At 36.9% G+C, this 19,602-nt stretch overlaps 2 protein-coding genes across 6 annotated transcripts in view; both read right to left on the bottom strand.

The window, feature by feature from the left end:
- Positions 1-281: 281 nt before the first annotated feature.
- On the bottom strand, positions 282-3,716 carry LOC409721 (uncharacterized protein YER152C). The gene is made up of 7 exons (XM_393219.7): positions 3,225-3,716; positions 2,856-3,132; positions 2,370-2,531; positions 2,033-2,285; positions 1,383-1,497; positions 1,074-1,179; positions 282-977 (listed from the first exon to the last, which is right to left on the bottom strand). The coding sequence occupies exons 1-7, from the start codon at positions 3,384-3,386 to the stop codon at positions 781-783; spliced, it is 1,272 nt and encodes a 423-aa protein (XP_393219.2). The 5' UTR covers positions 3,387-3,716; the 3' UTR covers positions 282-780.
- Positions 3,717-4,085: 369 nt separating this feature from the next.
- LOC100577393 (epidermal growth factor receptor-like) overlaps positions 4,086-19,602 on the bottom strand; it is a 156,154-nt gene continuing 140,637 nt past the window's right edge. For 4 of the 5 annotated variants that reach the window (XM_026441432.1, XM_026441430.1, XM_026441434.1 and 1 more), the window contains 10 exons: positions 12,803-13,138; positions 12,226-12,610; positions 10,876-11,552; positions 10,611-10,740; positions 10,054-10,364; positions 9,354-9,652; positions 7,863-9,065; positions 7,335-7,743; positions 6,805-6,984; positions 4,086-6,728 (listed from right to left, as the gene is read on the bottom strand). In XM_026441432.1, the coding sequence (XP_026297217.1) occupies positions 6,421-6,728; positions 6,805-6,984; positions 7,335-7,743; positions 7,863-9,065; positions 9,354-9,652; positions 10,054-10,364; positions 10,611-10,740; positions 10,876-11,552; positions 12,226-12,610; positions 12,803-13,138 (4,238 nt within the window). In that variant the 3' untranslated portion in view covers positions 4,086-6,420. Of the gene's footprint in view, positions 6,729-6,804; positions 6,985-7,334; positions 7,744-7,862; positions 9,066-9,353; positions 9,653-10,053; positions 10,365-10,610; positions 10,741-10,875; positions 11,553-12,225; positions 12,611-12,802; positions 13,139-13,387; positions 13,407-19,602 lie in introns of those variants that run through there. The other variant, XM_026441433.1, reaches the window with a different exon arrangement.

Genomic DNA, 19,602 nt, shown 5'->3' on the forward strand with positions numbered 1-19,602 from the left:
GTTGGCAACCCTGAAGTTTCCCAGGGGGAAGGGTTAGTAAAAATGGAGTGTTATACGGTACAACGTGTCTTCATTATTGAACAATATTTTAAAAATAATTAAAGTTTGGTGGCCGCAAAATAAGCGATGAAGCACATTTTCACTTCGATGATTTTGTTAATCGCCAAAATTGCCGTGTTTGGGGTTCGGGGAATTCACATGTGATTAGCGAAAAACAAATGCACCTACAACGTGTCACTGTTTGGTATGCATTTTGGACAACAGGCATCATTGGATTATACTTTTTTGAGAATAAGGCTGAGCAAGCAGCAACTATTAATGGTGCTCGATATGGCGACATGATAATACAGTTCTTTCTACCGAAATTGAGTGATATTGATATGGCCAATATATGATTTCAACAAAACGATGCCACATGCCATACAGCCAATAAAACAATTCAATTACTGCATGAGATATTTCCTAGTCATGCACTTTCGTTTCGGTGATCAAAATTATCCCCCTAGATCATGTGATTTAACACCATTAAATTTCTTCTTATGAAGTTATTTGAAGTCAAAGATCTGTCAACAATCTCACAACCACACGTGCATTACAAGAGGAAATTAAATGTTGCATCAACGAAATTCAGCCACAATTATGCAGAAAGGTCATGAAAAATTTCAACGAAAGGGACTTAGTATTTAGCAAATTATTACACATTATATATAATTCTTATTTTTTATATAATTAATTACATATAACTATTTATATTTCATATTTATTCTGATATATGTATAATTATACATTATGCATATAATTAAAAAGAGCTTTGCAAAGAGTTTTTGTGGCAGTTTCTAAAATTTCTTTTTTATGAAAACTTATACTAAGTCGTAGAAAATTATTAGATTTTTCTAAATATGAAAAACGTATCCCTGGTATGGCAGATACTTTAAATGTTTCTTGACACCATTCAATAAAATTACTAGCTTTTATATCTATAAATTAAAAAAAGTTAAATTTTCTTTTAATATAAAAAATTTATTTATTTGTAAATAATAAATTTATTTATAAGTAATTTAAAAATATATTACCTAAGGGAAGATGAATCCATACAAAATAACCACCTTCTGGTCTTTTATATGAACAGCCTTGTGGTAAACAATGATCCAATATATTACATAATACAGATAATCGTTCCTATAAGTATAAAATATATTCATTTATCTATTTTTTTAAAGTACAAATGTTTAAATTTTTTTGAAATTTCCATATTTAGTTTTAGAATTTATTTATTAAATATGCATATATATATTGATTAATAATCTTTAAACTCTAATTATAAAATAGAAAATACTGTTAAAAGAAATTAGTAATAATTTAATTCATTTCATGAAATATACCTTATATATTTGTATTAATTTATCGAGGTAATTATCTTGCATATTTAATTGTAATAAACTTGTGACAATACCGGATATATAATGATTAACTGCACCACCGCTGCATAAAATTCCTCTATAAAATATTAATTTAAAAATCAAATAATAATATGTTAATCCCTAAAAAATTTATATAATTAATATATAATATAATTTATAATTAATATATAATATTAATATATAATATAATTTATATAATTATATAATTAAAAATATTGTTTACAATTATAGTTCTCTTAACAGTTTATCAATTGATATTCTATTTTAACTAAATTTTTGTAATATATTTCTTGATATATATTTCTATTTTCGAAAATGTGATTGTAAATCACTTATCATTCTTAAAATTATTCATAAATTCTAAATAATTAAGTTCTCAATCTGATTATTAAATTTTAAGTTACTAATCATAGTTAAGTTATTTACATATATCTTCATTCACATATTTTTCGCAATATAAATAAATACTTGTTATAAATAATTCCTGTATTAGATTTAAATTCATTAGCATTGTTAATTTCATGGCTAATTTAAATTTCAATATGTCATATATACATCTTAATATTAATAATTAAAAAAATGAAAAGAATAATAGGAAAGAAATATTATACGATTGTCTAAAAATCTTGGCAATTCGTGGACTACATTCTATCCATCCGAAACGAAGACCAGGAGAAAAAATTTTTGAGAATGTCCCATTAGATATAATATTGCCATCTCGATATTCAGAATCTGTTGGTTGGTCATAAAAAAATAATCTATGTGGTGGTAAACCATCTCCATAATACAATAAGTTGTATACATCATCACAAACGATTATTATAGAATTTTTTCGTGCTATTTCAACGAGACGTTTACAATTTCCTAAAAAAAAAAAAAAAAAAAAAAAATAAATAAAAACTTTTAAATTTTTAACAAATTAGTAAAATATACAAATTTTTAATTTACCAACAAGTAAAGTTGATCCAGTTGGATTATGAAAAGTGGGTATTGTATAAAACATAGCCCAGAATATTTTTTGCTCATTTGTTAAAAAATTATGGTCACATTTCTGTTCCATAACTATTTTTTCAAATGCATTAACATCTACCATATCGTTTTTCATTGGTACTATATTAAAAATGAGAAATAAAGATATATATATATATATGTGTGTATATATATCTTTATTTATACTATATATATATATATATATATATATATATATATATATATATAGTATATAATATATATATATAGTATATAAATAATTATTAAAAACTTTAATAAGAATTTCATATAATGCATTTTAAATGTATTTATATGTAATTAATATGACTTAAATTACATTCTCTATATTCTATATATAAATAAAGATTAGCATAGATTTATTAATATTAATTAAATTTATAATATAATATAATATAATATATGGGAAAAATCTGGAAAACATACCTGTGATTATTTTCATTAATGGAAATTGTTTAAAAGTATCTAAGGCTATCATATAAGTGACTTCCTCTACAAATATTATTCCATTTGGAGCGATAATAGTATTCAATAAAAGTTGCAGACCATGTGAAGCTCCACATGTTAAAATTAAATTTTCACGTTTTACAGGATCACCGTAACGTCTAGTTAAAAATTTTGCTAATTCTTCACGACATTCCCATAAGCCTGCTGTGATGCCATATTGAAACAAATAATACTTTCCTTCTTTCTTTTCTTCTTCCTATGTGAAATATTCTTTCAATATAACCATTAAAATCATTAATAATAAATTAACACGTATTGTAATAAAATTATATATTTTTAACTTTTTACCAATCGATGATCTGTTGCTTTTTTTATCATTTCTACACAATATTGGAGTAGATCAGGGCCGGGAGCACCAACTGATAAATTCGTTGTTTCTTCATTGTAAACATTAAATATAGAATCGTTGTCGAATAGATGTCTTCGATATGGATCACTTATTGTTTCCATTATTACAAATTGAGTTTTTTTGCAATAAATAATTCAATTAAGTTTTATCAAAAGCTTCATATAAATAAGCAAAGAATTAAATTAATTATTTAAAAAACACTTCTTTTTATTTTGTTTTATTTATTTAATTTATAAATCAAAATTCGATTTGTAAATTATCAAATTATTAAATTATTAATTTTTTTTTATTCGTATTATAATTATTAAATTGTATAAAAACAGACGAAATATAGTTTATGAGTCTTATCTGCATGATTGTGCAGTAACTGGCAATAACAAACTATGAGATAGAGAGTGGGAAAGTTACAACGTAATAAAATCTCTCGACCATTCGTCTACGAGAAATTACAAGAATCGTGCCATTGAGTGGGGGAATACCGGTCGTTTAAACGTTTCAAATATTGTTTGACGTTAATTTGTTTTATTCTGCTCTATAATATTATTTAATTCAATTAATTAATATTCGGTATATATAGTTCGCATGTGAAAATTTGATACATTTTCTTTAAAATTTCCTGAAATAAATAAAAAGCCATAATGTTACGGTAATTTTTTTTTTCCGCAATTTATTGTAAATTTTAAACAAATTTATTTATTTATTTATGTATATCAAAAAAGATATAAAATATAATACATAATAATAATATAATAATAAATATGAAATATTGGTGCAAAAAAAAAAGAAACAAACTGTGAAAGTCTCGTAAGAATGATGATGGTTCTTTATTACAATAACTTCTTTACGATATATAATGATATTATATAAAGTTTTATAAGTTCTATGTCCACAACCGAATGGCAAATGCAATTCCTTGCAACTATTTTATCCCGGCTATCGAACGGTATTGTACAATTTCAAATTTACGCTTGCAGTTATCACTGCTGATTTTTTCTACAGAATCGTAGAGGAGAGGAATAATGTCGGGAGAGGCATAATGGGAGAAAGACACGTTTTCTCATTCTTTTTTTTTTTTTTTCTTTTTCTCGCGATACACGTTGATCCGTTCGGCAACACAATTATTGATACAAATATAATATATTCCAGGAAAAAAAAAGAAAAGTCAACGTAATCATTAATAACGCTTAACGCAATGTACATTTTTTTTTTTTTTATTCTATCATCCTTTACGTAAAAGCATGCATTCCGCGTGCGACGAGATTAGAAATTCGTGCAATTTTATTATTATCAAAAATATATAATTAAATAATTTCTTTTTTTTTAAATTGATCCCAGTTTTATCACAGAATCTCGAGCATTGTTAAAAAATTTGATCTTCGCTATAATACCATCATGAATGAGATCGTAAATCTCGTGCACGCTTAAACATGTTATTTTTAACTAGTCGAATACAAATGCCTCGATGTATCCATTTTTTTTTTCCCTTTTTTTCTTAAATTTCAAATTTGAACACGATTCGTATAATTACGATTTCTCTAGTAACGAAATGTGTGCGCCATTTTTTATTATTTTTTCTTTCTTCTTCTTTTTTTTTTTTTTTTCTTTTCTTCCGCGCGTTCCCTGTACACAACATGGCACGTCCTAATCCTATGATTACGCGGCACAGCATAAACCCCCGTATATAATTCGCGTATCGGCGCTGCGCTTAGTTTATTCCGTATTTTCTCTTTCGTACGTCCGAAATTTTCGAGATGAAAAAGAAAACATACATAGCTTACTTATTTTACTCAAGTACTTTTCCGTTTTCTACGCAATGTAGAATATCTTACGCGCTAATCACTAATCTTATGTACACAGACGCGTTTCTACGAATAAAAATCGAGATAATTTCGTGCCGAGGCCAATTTCATTGGTCCCATGTATTATAAAAGGCGATGGCATAAAAAAATATAGAGCATCGTTGAAACATTTTAATTAAGTAGAGCCGCAAGACAAGAATCTCGGGGAGACAAGCGTCCATTTCTTTCATTGTCCTTTTGAATACTTCTATGAATCCCTGGATTCCTTGATTGATCTTCGTGTTGCGACTCAAGAAACTCGTTACTATTCAGGCAGTAAATTAGGACAATTCGTATTCACTCGTACTGTCGTAGCTTACTGCAATATATATATATATATATAGAAATAGAGAGAAGAAAAGAGAAAACAGGAGAGGATAAACGATCGAAATGTTTCTTTCGTCCTCCGAGTAAAATAGTTGTTTGAGTAATAGTAAAACGTTTCTTATCACAGTCAAGGAGCGAACTGATATCTTCCGCACCACGAAGAGGCTTTAATTTTCGTCAGATCTTTAATTTAATTTCTGAGGAGCCCCGTGTGCAATTTTTGACAGCTCATAAGCATAATCAATCGCGATGAAATATACAATTGAGAACAAAAGAACGAAAGAGAAGAAATACAGGATACTTGTGTATGTAATAATTTTATTCTTTCGCGTCCACGTCCGCGCGTTTAAAACAATTTTTCTATATATTTCAACGCGTTAATATTAAATTTAAAACGAAAAAAAGAAAAACAGATATAAAAAGGGAGGAAACCGCGCGAATGTGGCCCATCAAAGTTGAAAATCGAAGACAGAGATAGGAAAGAAACAATTATTTATGCCATTTACTTGCACATCGTTTCCCTAAACTTTTAATAATAGTCTTATACAAGTGGTAGATAGTACTTTTTTTCTTTTCTTTATTTACAAGCCACGGTAAATGGCACATTAAGATTATCTTTGCACTACTTGTTCATCGCACGCACGCTTCTTAATAGTTCATGACGCGCGTATTTTTTATTCGCTAGTCAGCTCGTTGAAAAGTGAAATTAGCACAGTTTCATACGTTTTACATCTAATCACAATCGAACACGGCACTTTTGAGTACAAAGTGTCCTTTGTAAGTACACTGAAGAAAGTTTCCTCAAGAACGAGGAGCCGGATACATTCGTATTTACGCCATTTCGTGTATTCGTGTCTGTTGAACTCGAAATCGAGACACTCGATCAACAGACGATTGAACAATATCCTGGCTTTCGAATTCAAGCCTGGATCCTATAACAGTTCGTGTCTAACGTCGTTTTCACTTGAAATCAAACGGTCGTTTCGTTCTTCCTAAGTGGTTTCAACGGTTGTAGTTCACGTTCCAAGCGATCGAAATCGTTGTAATACTCGTGATCGGATTCTTCTTCGGAACTCCTTTGTCTCACTTGAGATCCAAAAGTTCCATTCGTTAAAACCTTTTCCAGATCAGGTGTCGGAATACCTATCGTTTGCGGAGTTAATGGTCCTTCGTCCTGAGACATTATGTACTCTGGATTGTCCAACGATGTCTTTCCTTGAATGGTGAGGAATTCAGGATACTTTCGGTAACCGTTGTTTACTCGCTTTGGTTCCATTTCTGGGAATGAGAAACAATAAGAATTATCATTTACATTCTAATAATTTTTTTACATTCGAGATGATTTCGTGCTTACCCGTAGGTTTCGAGTCCCCTATGAGATCCATGTATTGCGTTGTATTCGTCGGCAATTGCGGCGATGGCATCAAATAATCGTCTTCGTCCAATGGCAAATCGAGCTTTAGATTACCTACTTGAGCTTGCTGATGAGCAGAGTTCACTTCACCGTCGAAACAATCATCCGTCACATCGCAATCTACATAATAATAGAATAGGTTTTTATTTAATATTTTATATATCCCATATTTATTCGTATATTAAGAGAAATAATATTAATTTTAATTATCTATCATTGTAAACAAATTGCCATTGTGTTGTGTAACATATCAGCATTTATAATCTTCGCTCCATAATTTTTAGATTACGATAAAAATTAATTGCAATTATTTCTGTCACAGGTAAACGAAAATTTCATTCGTGGAAGAATTAATTATTAATTCTTCTTTGTAATACAATAATATTAACGTTTACACGATGCATTGTGACGTTAATGAGATATTTAAGAAGAAAATTAAAATTCTAAGTAAATGGTAACAATCAACCCACCTCTGACATCGATCATTTTCAACGGATCCGAACAATATCTCGAAGCTGTACTATCCGATCCCACGACGTGTCCACAATGGCCGTTGGGAGGCGTGTAATGCCCGTGTTGTGCGGAATTTCCTGGTTCGTGCGATGACACATTTCCGTTCCTGTGATTCGCGCCATACCTCAACAACTCCCTGTCCCAATTTTGTTGATTCTGGGGCGTGGGAGAGTCGGCGGCTAATGGTTTGCCATTTGGCCAGCAAGGTTTCACAGGCGTGTTTGGCGGAGAGCCGGAAGTACTGGATGCAGAAAGTCCTGGTGGAATCGGAGCCCTGGATTTTGGCTGCAGATACTCGTCAGCGTCTACTAAAGCCTCGGGGCCGTCCATAGCTGATGCAAGATTTCGTATCATCTCCTTTTCGTCCTAAATAAATATATTGCAGGATTAATATTAATTGTCCATTTGCAAATTTTATTGCAAAATTGAAGAACAAGTTACAATATTGTATAATTAAAATTTATTCCATCTACGAATTCACTAACCTGCAGTGTATACGAAGGTAGTCTCATGTATTTATCGCCCTTGATAGCAAGATATCGGCCAGGATCTCTAGACATCTTCGCAAAGTCTTCCGCCAATTCTTTAAAACTAGGCCTCGACTCGGCGTCCAGCATCCAACATTTGATCATGATCATGTACACGTCAATTGTACAAATCGCCGGTTGAGGTAATCTTTCGCCTTTCTCCAATAATTCTGGCACGTTTCGAGCAGGCACGTTCTCGTACGGTCTACCACCGTACGTAAGAACCTCCCAGATAGTGACGCCAAAAGCCCAAACGTCCGACTTGTGGGTGAAGACTCGGTGTTGAATGCACTCCAACGCCAGCCATTTGATCGGCATCTTGCCACCGGCAGCCTTGTATTGTTCCTCGTTGATGTCCAACAATTTGGCCAATCCGAAATCGGTGATCTTAACGCAATTAGGCGTTTGCACGAGAACGTTTCGAGCAGCAAGATCCCTGTGAACCAATCTTCTCTCCTCCAAATAGGCCATCCCTCTGGCAATCTGTGTACACCAATTTAACAACGCTTTCGAGCCAATTTTATCTTTGAATCTGCGCACGAAGTCGAGGAGGCAGCCCAAAGGCATCAATTGGGTAACCAACATCATTTGTGACGTCATGCAGACGGCCAGTAATTGAAGCAAGTTCGGATGCTCCACGCTGGCCATGATGTACGCCTCGTCCAAGAATTCTTTCGAGGTGTTCGCCCCCGTACCATCGTGCAAAACTTTTATAGCCACTGGAATCTTCACGTTCTCTCCCTCGGGCACCCAAACACCTTTGTAAACGTTTCCAAAAGCACCGTATCCCAAAATTCCGCCCTTTCTCATTTCTTCTTCCTTTATTATACGTAATTTGGCTAAATTCGGCTTGACGCCAGTTGGGCGAAGGGGTTCGTTGTCGTCCAAACCGGTCAATGCCATTGTCATCTTCACGGTGTTTTCTTTGGCTTTTGCTCGTACACGCCAGAAATACATGATGATGGCCGCAACCACTAGAAACGCTAAAGCAAATACCGCGACACCTGCTAAGATGGCCGGTTGAAGCTCGTTTTCTATTAAACCAGCGGTTTCGAGGGAACAATACGGTTCGCTGTCTGGATTGAAGATTTTGTGAGGGTATTCGGGAGTACAAGTTTCGGTGCAGTTGAAGGATGTAGTGTTCCCGTCTGTATCTTCATCCTGGAATAATAAAAGAGAAAATATTTGAACTTGGATAATTTTGAATGTACAAATTGTACAATACTTGACGAATATCATTTGCCAAGAAGCAAATGAAAGTCTTAAGACATTTGAAGAATATCATTTTACAATTTATTTGAATCAATCTATTGAATATTTACTGATATTCAAGAGAAATATCATTGAAATATCAAATGAAGTATATCGAACCATTTATTAGAAATTAGAATTAAAAGAAAAGATGAGATTTGCAAATTTAGAAATAAAAAATGAATATATTATACGTACGATATAGATCTTATAATTTCGACATTTATAACACTGATTAGGGCCCGGTCCAAAACACCCTCGACACTCGCTGAAGCACGGTATACAAAGTTTATTGGCGTCTGCAAAATAATCCGCGGGACATTCGTCTTCGCACTGTTCACCCCTCTTGTATTTTGTACATTCTTGGCACACGTGCTCGTGGAAACCGTATCCCGTGCACTTCTTGCAACGAGAGTGACATTTTCGACAAACAGCCTTGCTCGCTAATGGCTTCAATGGCCCCTGCTCTAGAGGACTCACCCATTCGTAATAATATCCTGGAAAATAAAATTATTACATTATAATATTCATTCAAGATATAACCTTTATTATTCGTAACAACATGAAGAAATATTATAAAATAATCAAGAAGTATCTATGCTTAAAAATTATTTAATCAATTTTGTCATCCGTTATTCGATGTTCGAAATTCGAAATTGAATTCCATAGATTTGGGATAAATTAATAGCAATCCCTTAAAAAATTATGGATTGGAATATTATAAAGTACGAGAATCGAAACTATTAATAACGGAATAAGTATAAAAATGACGACAAACCAAAGAAACCGATTCTTGAAAATCAAGTTACGATTTGAAGTGTACAGTTAAGTGTACTAGAATTTCAGCTCGATAAGAAGCTTGTCCTCATTGAAATGAAATAAATGCTTGGTCACCTACCGTCAGGGCAGGACTCCTTTTTTTGCAGACATCCTTCAGGTACATGGTCGTTGAGGATCGCCTTATCGCAACTGTGGCATCCATTAGGGCCTATGTTGTTTTCAGGCCCCTCGCAACCACCCACGCAGTTCCCGTGACAGCTTTTGCACACACCGTTGTCATTATATTTCGAGGCCGGGCACTCCGGCACGCAAAATGGACCGTCTCGCGCGTGTTTGCATTTCTTACAGTGATCCGTGTTCGGCCCTATGCAAGAACCGTCGCACTCCTCGTGGCACACTTTGCACGTCTTCTCATCCGCCTGGTAGATTCTGGAAAACGGTAATAAAAAAAAAAAATGATTGTTTTTCTTTCGGATAAGAGGCCAGAATATAATAAAAAAGAGAGCAAAAAGAAGAGTGCAGCGAAAGGAACGAAAGCCTTCCCAGGTATTTTTGCAGTTTACCTTCGATCCACAATCTGAGGTAGGCAAATTTAACATAGAGAAGTAACCCGTGTTATTTACGTTACGATACAATTGATACCAGAGTTTCTTCAGAATGAATTTTTATTCTTACCCTGGCGCGGTACAATCTTGAAGGCAATCGTTTCCTAAAATAAAGTTCTTGCAGGACAAACACTGTGCCGGGCCGGGCCCCCAACAACCTTCGTCGGAGCATTGCTCGTCGCACACTAGTCCATCTTTTACTGTAATAAAAGGTATTTATATAATGTATTGTATTATAAATTTATATAATATCGTTATTATCTATATTATTTTTTTAGCTTTATCGTTTCATCTTATTAAAAAAAAAATTGATAATTATCAAATAATGTACTCACTGCATTCGCTCTCGTTCCGATTATTGGACAACAAACTCTCGTGTTCCGACGATTTCTTGATCCTGGTCCAATTGATACTTTGCGCGTAGCATAGATTCTTGTTCTCCAGAATGGCTATCGAGCCGGAATAAATTTTCTTGAGCGAGCTAAGCCCGAACGAGACCAACGACGTTTTCACGACGTACAACGATGCAAAGTACTCGGTCAAAGTTCTCCCGCCTATCACCTCCAAATTCCGAAAATACGATAAATTCTTGAAATCCTTGTGATCACCTTGAATATTTAAAAACCCTGTGATCTCTTTCAAGGTGCTGAACACCTCCAACTTGTCCGGATGCATTTTCTCGTAACGTTTGCCGAAACTGAAATTCCTGTACACGTGTTGGAATCCTTGGAAACTTTGGTCTAGAATCGTGATGGATCCCTCGATGATGGTGCAATCCTTGAAGCTGTCGATATTCCCGGAATGCACTTTCTCGACACCTTTGCAGGTTTTCGGGCAGGGTCCGTCGCAGGGCACGCATTCACCGTTCAACGCCTTCTTTTTGGGCGGGCAAGATCTTACGCAAGCCCCGTTGTCTTTCAGAAGGTGTTCCGGACATCTTCTCACGCAGGTTGCGCCATACGCGTACTTGCCGTCAGGATTAGGCTCCCACGAATACGTCGTAGGATTGTATCTGGAAGAAATGATACGTCGTAATCCTCGAGCCGTGATGCCTAGAATCGTAAAGCTTTAGGGGAGTTTTCAACTTTTAATGCGATTTTGCATCTGGGAAATTGGTAAGCAGGAAAGATTTATCGATGATAAGGATATTGTTATAAAACGCGGTAAACCCGGGTAATGTTCGAATATCAACGGGGTTTCATAGACCATTCTTACGTTTCTCTAGATCTTGATTACTCATTCCGATATATAATCCATGAAATATTATTTTATTGTGATGTACGATATCATTAGACCATGCAAAACGATTCTGTGATCTGAAGGTATTGGTTTTTATTAATCGCGTGGGCGTGTAGCGAGCCAATTTCATTATTTCAATTGTAGAATGACATTTATAATCGAACTAACGATCGATCCTTTACGTAAATAAATAAGAAATATGCTTTTTATATGCATTTCCCAGTACATTTCTTTATGTAAAGGATCAAGATCAATCTTCGATGTCCTAATTATATATTTTAATTATCTATTACTTTGGAATATTATCGTATTCTCAATACCAAAGGATTTGTAATGAATAATTATTATTTTAAGAAACGATTTTGTCGATCAAAATTGAAATCGCGACCCAGATTCAAATTCGTAAGAGGGGAGGCGCAACGAGATACGGAATCATTCTTACTTACTTTTGCATGGGCGGGCATTCCTGCGTGCACACACCGTCATCGAAGAAGTTCTTGCAGGCGATGCAGTCGCTCTGTTTCGGGCCTGTGCAGCCACCGGCGCAAAAAAGATGGCAACACTCCCGCGGATTGGGCCCGAAGCACCTGCCCTGCCAGCACTGAGGCGAACAGTTTGTCTTCGAATACTTCTGACAGTTCTCAGGCCCCTCTCCCCAGCAGCCTTGCTCGCAGCTCTTATCGCAGGGTGTACAGGCGCGTTCCGGAGACGTAAAATTGTACACGTAGGAGTACATTGCACTCGGCCCTGTGATTATTTCCTCCCAGTTGATCGTGCGGATGTGGCACAGGTTGTAGTTGTTGTACATGCCCACGCTGCCGTTGAGGATATCTGGCAACGACACGCGTGATTTAGTTTAATCGTGAAATTCGAAGTGTATTTTTTTTTTTTAATAACAATGGTTGAATTTATCGGAGTTAAATAATGTTTATGATTAATCTTGCTTGTACTTATAAGGTATTATATTTTAAAACTTTGATGTTTTTGTTTATGGAAAGTAGGAAATGAATAAAATGAGCTTACCTCTGAGGGCTGGCATCTCCAAGTTCTGCATCTGACACATCGTGACGAATAGGGCGAACTCGATGTCATGAATGGTGAGCTTGAACAGTGTTCTTCCTCGTATGATCTGCAATCGCGGCAAAACGATCTTCTTGACGTCCACGTGGCTGATGAGCACGTAACCTGTGACCTCCCGTATATACTGGAGGAAACTGAGGTCGAATGTCTCGTTCTGGAGCCATGTGATCTCCAGATTGCCGTCAACGTAAGTACAGTTGGTGTACCGGTCTCGAAGATTCCGGTAGTGGTGTTGTTTGTTGGACGGAACAGAGAGGCGGCCATTGGTTCCAATGCAAACTGTAACAAAAAAGAAGTAAGTATTTAATATACATTTCAATGGAAAAAATATAATTTACAACAATATTATTTTAAATATTCATCTAAATTAACAAATTACTTGAAATTAATTATGCTCTTTTATTTAATGAGTATTACAGAGTTTTATTATGTAAAAGTGTTTCTCATTTTAACACAAACACTTAATTTCTTTTAAAGGATAAAATATACAAGGTAAATTAGATCTATTAAAACATAATTAACACTAACTATTATTTGAAGATAATTCTTCTGTAGAAAAAATATATTCTTTCTTTTCAACTTATTTTCTTTTTAATTGAACATATACATTCACACAATTTCACAAATCATATCACGTTTAACATTTACGAAATCCTTTCAATCATAATCTCAACGTTTTTCACAATTTATGCGCGTTTGATACAAGATACTCAAATGTCGTCGTTCGAGAAACACGTGTTTGAAAATAAAATAAAACTAACACGGCCCATCGCACTATGTTGTAGAATTATCGACACAACTACGGTGACATTTCGTAAATGACTGAGATATAGAGACTGGTCGCACGACTTCCGTACGTCAACGACCCTCTCCGTTCATAGAATCACGGAGTGGAACGGTGGCTGAGGTCGCCACCCACATCGTCGAAAGCGCTTCCACGATCTATAGATAGCTTTCTAAACTTTGAAACCGTGCCAGTGGGCGAATCACTTCCATAACACGCGTGCACATTTGATTTCATTGTGCAACTACCATTACTTGTGAAAGACTCTACTATGATTACGCATCGATATTATATCTGGTACATATATATACACTTCTTTCTACATATTTCTTTTGCCATTGAAATTTTATTTTTTAATTTCAGTGTAATGTGAACAACTTCGAAAGGATAAAGCGACAACAAACTTCGTATAACTTAATATTCGATTTATATCGAATATAAGAAATTATCGATTCTCAAAAATCCAGGATTATTTACTCTCTTCGTTATTCTCAAATTAAATATTACAATCCACAAATCCAAGAATCAATCCTAATCAGTTTAATTTTATCCACTCCATTCCAAATTCTCCCTTCTACCTTCCTACTTCTAAATAATTTCCCAAACACCGTATCACCAAAAAACCCTAATAAGCTTAATTATCAATCGCGCCGCTGATCGCGCGGCCAATTTCCGCCCGATATCATTCATAACTTCGTTAATAAGCGGAACATCGAGATCGGGGAACGGGCCGAGAGATCGAGACCGAAACGCGCGGCAAAAAGCGATCTCCGATCGACAGACGTCCGAACCAAGATCCGCCCTTCCTCTCCAAACTTCTTCATCTGTTTACGTCTTTGTCCCGACGTGGCGACGAAATTCGGCCCTGGGAGCCGGGGATGGGATCGCGTCGCCCGCGTCGCGGCGCATACTCGCACGTATCGGCCCCCCGTCCTCGGGAATTCGGTTTTGCTGCGTAACGCGGATCGCAAACGAACGCGACGCTGCGTTCCATCGGCGGTCTTAATCTGGCCGGCCGATCGGAATCATGCGAAAATAATTGCGCAACGACATCCTTCTTGCGAATCTTGGCCACCGCGCGTAGAAGAAGGTATACACAAGCAGAGAGAAGGAGAGAGAGGGAGAGAGGGAGAGAGACATGGAAGAAGCGTCGGAACAACCGGACCCTCGGTATTTCGTAGCGGCCAGATGCTGCGGACGTAGTGGACGAATGCAGAACGGCGCCACAAACTTTGAGAATGCGGATCGGACGTGGATCTGCATCGCTGCGGGATTCTTGTCGGCCAATAAGCCTCGCGGACCACGCGTTTCCTCCGCCTCGAAGATTAATGTCCTAATCGTTGGCCGAGATAAGAAGCGGCAACTTTGTTTCTTGCGAGCCAGGCATGAGGGTTAGGTTCCTCATCCGTAAGGAGGAACGTTCTAGTTCGGGCAAGAAGTTCATTAGGGTTATTAAATTAAATTTGTTCGGCGCAGGTTTATGCTACCTTTTCGTTAGAAAATTTTGGCGAATGGTTTTTATTTAACTTTTTAGAAATTTAGATGTTAATTTAGATTGGTTTAATTCTTAAATTTCGAATACTAATGAAATGAATTCGCATTGAAACGTGCTTTTGCTCGCATAATCACGGTGCTAATTAGCGATCCTCTTCTTCAAATGTCAATTTTATTGACTCGATTGTTAGTCGCAATACTGGTTATATTCGCGGGACTGGCGATCAGTTGCGTGTAAAACTAGTCGGAGGGCGACTTCCGCTAAGTGGAGGCGCCGTCGGCTTCCTTTTCAGGCAACGCCACGTTCTCAACTCTCGTACATCTCCCTGACTCCCGTCCCTTCCTCTACCAGTTTGCTATTTTACAGCAGAATCCTTCCTTTTCCACTCGTGCGTTTCCCTTTTATATTCCGCGCGACGCGCGCCTCTCTCCTCGCCCCACTTTGCCCCGTGAAACGGCCGTACGATGGAAATTCTTACAGCAGCAGGAATATAAGGAGCACTGGTTCCGAACCCTCCGGGGACGTGTCGATCTCTTTTCTTCTCCCTCGTTTCTTCGGAACTTTTCATCGGCGCCATGCGATCACGGCCCGTAAAATCAACCTGATTTCCGAGAACCTTGCAAACTGCTCGAATCGAGTATTTAAATATAATCTTTTATCGCGTTAAATCAACCAAAGATTGATTTTAAATGATGATTTTTTTAAATGAAACTTAAAAAAAAGAAGTTGGAAAAAGAAGAATATATTAAAGATCGATTTGAAAAATGAATATCCCCATTAAAAAGGAACAACTCAAACAAAAATGTGTGAATTATACTTGAGATTAATTGTAAATCTTAAACAAACAAGTATCAAATATTCACCTTACACCTTACACTAAATAATCGAGAAGTTTTTCCATCGTAAAAGTCTGTTCCAAGGATGCGAAAAACAACTCCGACTCCTCGTAAAAGGCGACTCTTCACACCGTTGCCCACGCAACAGAAGCATGCTCTTCTGGGGGGGACGAAGATCTTTCACGAGGTTGCAAGGTAACTGAATTACGAGACAGCCGATGCAACCACCGTCGCGTCGGTGGTTCCCGAGCCGCGTCAAACGGAAAGTTACGGCGAGGCCGCGATGAGAGGAAAAAAAGAAGTATTAAAAGAGGGAGAGGAGAGAGAGAGGAAAGAGTAAAAAAAAGAGGAGAGATACGCGCGAGATAACCGAGAGAGGCGAATGGTCGAGGTTTAGTCGGGGAGGAGAAAAGTGGTAGTTGGAGCCGTGAAGAAGTGTCGGTCGAGGTCGGCCAGGCAACACGTTCTCCTTCGTTTTCGTGGGCCTGGGACCCGGGCCACGAAATTCATCGGCGAATTTCGAGCCCCGTGGGGCTGCGGAAACGTGGCAATTATCTTCGACAACGGGGTTACGAAAATTACCGGTCGAGCTCAGGCCGAGCTGAGATTAAAATTCTCCTAAATTTACGACGCCTGCGCGCTTCTGAAAGACAATGGCGACCCGGTATCGATTATGGGAGGCGCGAATTCCCCTATGGTTCGCCCAATTATTCCTGCCTTCTTCTAGGAACTATTGTTAGGGTGTCGATTTTCACGCGCCTCTCGTGTATTTAAGTTGACGTTTATGGGAGGAGATGAGGCGAAATTGATAGCGGTTTCCTTTAATTTTACGACATTGGAACAAGATTCTTAAGTGATAATAATGTAAAAAATTTCTTTTCTTTTTATGTATACAAGGTACTTCCTTTAATCTTGTCATGTTGGAACTTGAACCTTAAGATATTTTGTATCTCGAGATAAATTTATGGGCATATAAGTAGAAAGGTAATTCATAGAATGGAAAAAAATCGTATCTAGTAAAATGTAGTAAATTGTTATAGCATTTTTTCCCTAAGTGATCAAGTGTACAAGAATACGAGTGTAATTTTGAATCGTGTTTTTTTTTTTCTTTATATAATTTATTTCATGTATCGAAGATGAAATCATTTTCAAATAATTAAAAAGAAACGCGTAATATAGAACACGATTTTAATTTTAAATTAAATTTTAAAAAGTAATATTTTATCAATCGTGTGATACAAAGCCTTGTTTTCGTTATTAGGCCATGTGTCAAACTCAAAATATAAATCAAATTTTATCGATTTTCCATACATATTCAAAATTGATTACTTCTTTTATCTTTAAGGCTGCATAAAATTTATCTACTAAAGAAAAATTTCAAAATTGCAGCGTTTCATATTACAAATTATTTAAAGAAAGATATTTTATCAACATTAAAATTACTTATAATACCTATTCAAATGATTAAAGCAGTATATTATGAATATCATAAACTTCAAATTCAATTATCACATTATTACAAAATATCGATACAAACCAATCAACATCATCCATCGAATGATACAAATACCAATACTCCAGCCTCTGAAAAATCAATTCTTCGCCGATCGTTGAAATCTTTCCATTACTAATCGTTCACGACTGGTACACCTCATCCTCGCAAATTTCGCGACCACCCCTCGGCCATTCCCAAACTCTCGGATCACGCAAACGAGTCTCCCGCGCGATGCATAATGTATCATCGGCGGATCACCACCGTCGACGACCCGCGAGGCGAAGAAAGCCATCGCCACGTGGACTCGCCAATGAGTGAATCTGCGAGCGAAACCGGCAAAAAGCGGCGAGCCACCGGCGAGTGAACGGGGAGGGAGGGGGCACCACGCGAAGGAAACGAGCCGACGACGTCGAACGGCCACGAAACCGAAATCCCGCGGCGAGATGGTTTCTTTTGCGGGTTTGAAAGAATGGCGCGGCTCCGGCGACCACCTTCTAGGAGGAGGCGAGCGTCGATTTTTATGCGCCACTTTAGGGACGCCATTAAACGGGCAAAGTAATACGAAATAACCGCACGCCGATGGCAGCGGCGGCGGCGCCGTCGCCGCCGTTTATTTCGCCTCGTAAACATCGATACGCGCCGTGCAGCCTCTTCTTCTCGATTCTTCCCCGCCGATTCGGCTCCCATCCCGACCATGCCCCCCCTCGAAATAAAGACAGGGTATCGTAAACGCGAGAAATAACCATTGGAGCTCTGGTTCCTTCTGAGACAAAGGGTGGAGGAACAGAGATGCGGGATGATTTATCTCTAGCTCTATAATGGAAGGATGATGGTAATGCTGTATCGTTATAGAGTAAGTCAAGTGTGTCTGTATATATACATTTACGATTTGGTATTTATACGAGTTTTATATTTAGTGGTGTGCTTCAACAATACGTGTTAACGTGTATTTTGTGAGACAATTTGGAAAAAAGAGACACTCAACGACGTATAAGTTAAAAGTCATCATTTACGATTATTTTTTTGACGAGAAATAATTAAGTCTATGTGAGAGAAATAATTTAGACTTTTCAAAGAAGAGAAAAATTAACGTTTTCGTGGACATCTTCGAACATTTTAAGGGCTAGAACGAGCAAGAGGATCGCCCTGCGGAAGAATGAGTACCACGATCGAGAAGAGTGAGAAGATGGGAGACGGTTGGAAGCTCGAAGGAGAAACAATAATTTAGGAACACCCGTCCAGGCGAGAGGCCGGACGCCGAGGAACAATGGGCTCCTTCCACCTCGAAGGTGAAACTCGTCGTACCGCACCGAACACTGATTCTCTAATAAAAGTCACCGTGTAAACACGAGTTGCCATCCTCGGTCCTGCTCGAGAAGCGTTACGAGCATTGACTCTTGACACCCAGCCATAAGGGTTGAATAAAGAGTATCCCGCTTTGTTGTCGCTTTATCCGAGCCTCCATTACTCCAGGATTAATGCATACACCTTTCTTTATTCTTCGAGCCCCTTCGCGAGATAAAGCTATTTTTACTTAAAAGTTATATCGCGTATCCTTTTATTAGAAGATGATCGAAATCGTGGATGAGAAATATGACATTAGACTTTACGACATGACATTTTATAAAAATGTCTTTATAATTTTCGAGAGATTTGTATATTTCTTTCAAATGGAAATTACATAGGTTCCTATTCGATAAGATCTCTCGATCGATAATTTAGATTATAATTCCAATCTCTCGACGTAACGCAAAGTAAATTATATCCGTTGTAAAGAGATCTTGGATTCGTGCAAATCGCAGATTCTGATCTGTAATCGGACCGTACACTATCAAAGATTTATCGCGTGTTAAAACGGAGAGCATCGGGGCGAGATTATTCAATAAAAGCGGCTACCAACCGCAGAGAATAAACACGTTGACGTGACGTATGCGTTTAAACTCCTATACGCGATGTTAATTACGTCGACTTGAAAAAAAAAGAGAAAAGCTCGTTAGAATTTCCAACGTGGCGTCGCGAGGTTACAAAATAAATGGCCAGATTGAAAGAATCGCTCGGCTCCCGCGGTTTCTTTGCCCGCGCACAAAAACGGGTTTGCGTGTAAGCGAAAAGCAATTAATCATCGATACGAGG

Source organism: Apis mellifera, linkage group LG6, assembly GCF_003254395.2.
Source record: "Apis mellifera strain DH4 linkage group LG6, Amel_HAv3.1, whole genome shotgun sequence".
Lineage (NCBI taxonomy): Eukaryota > Metazoa > Arthropoda > Insecta > Hymenoptera > Apidae > Apis > Apis mellifera.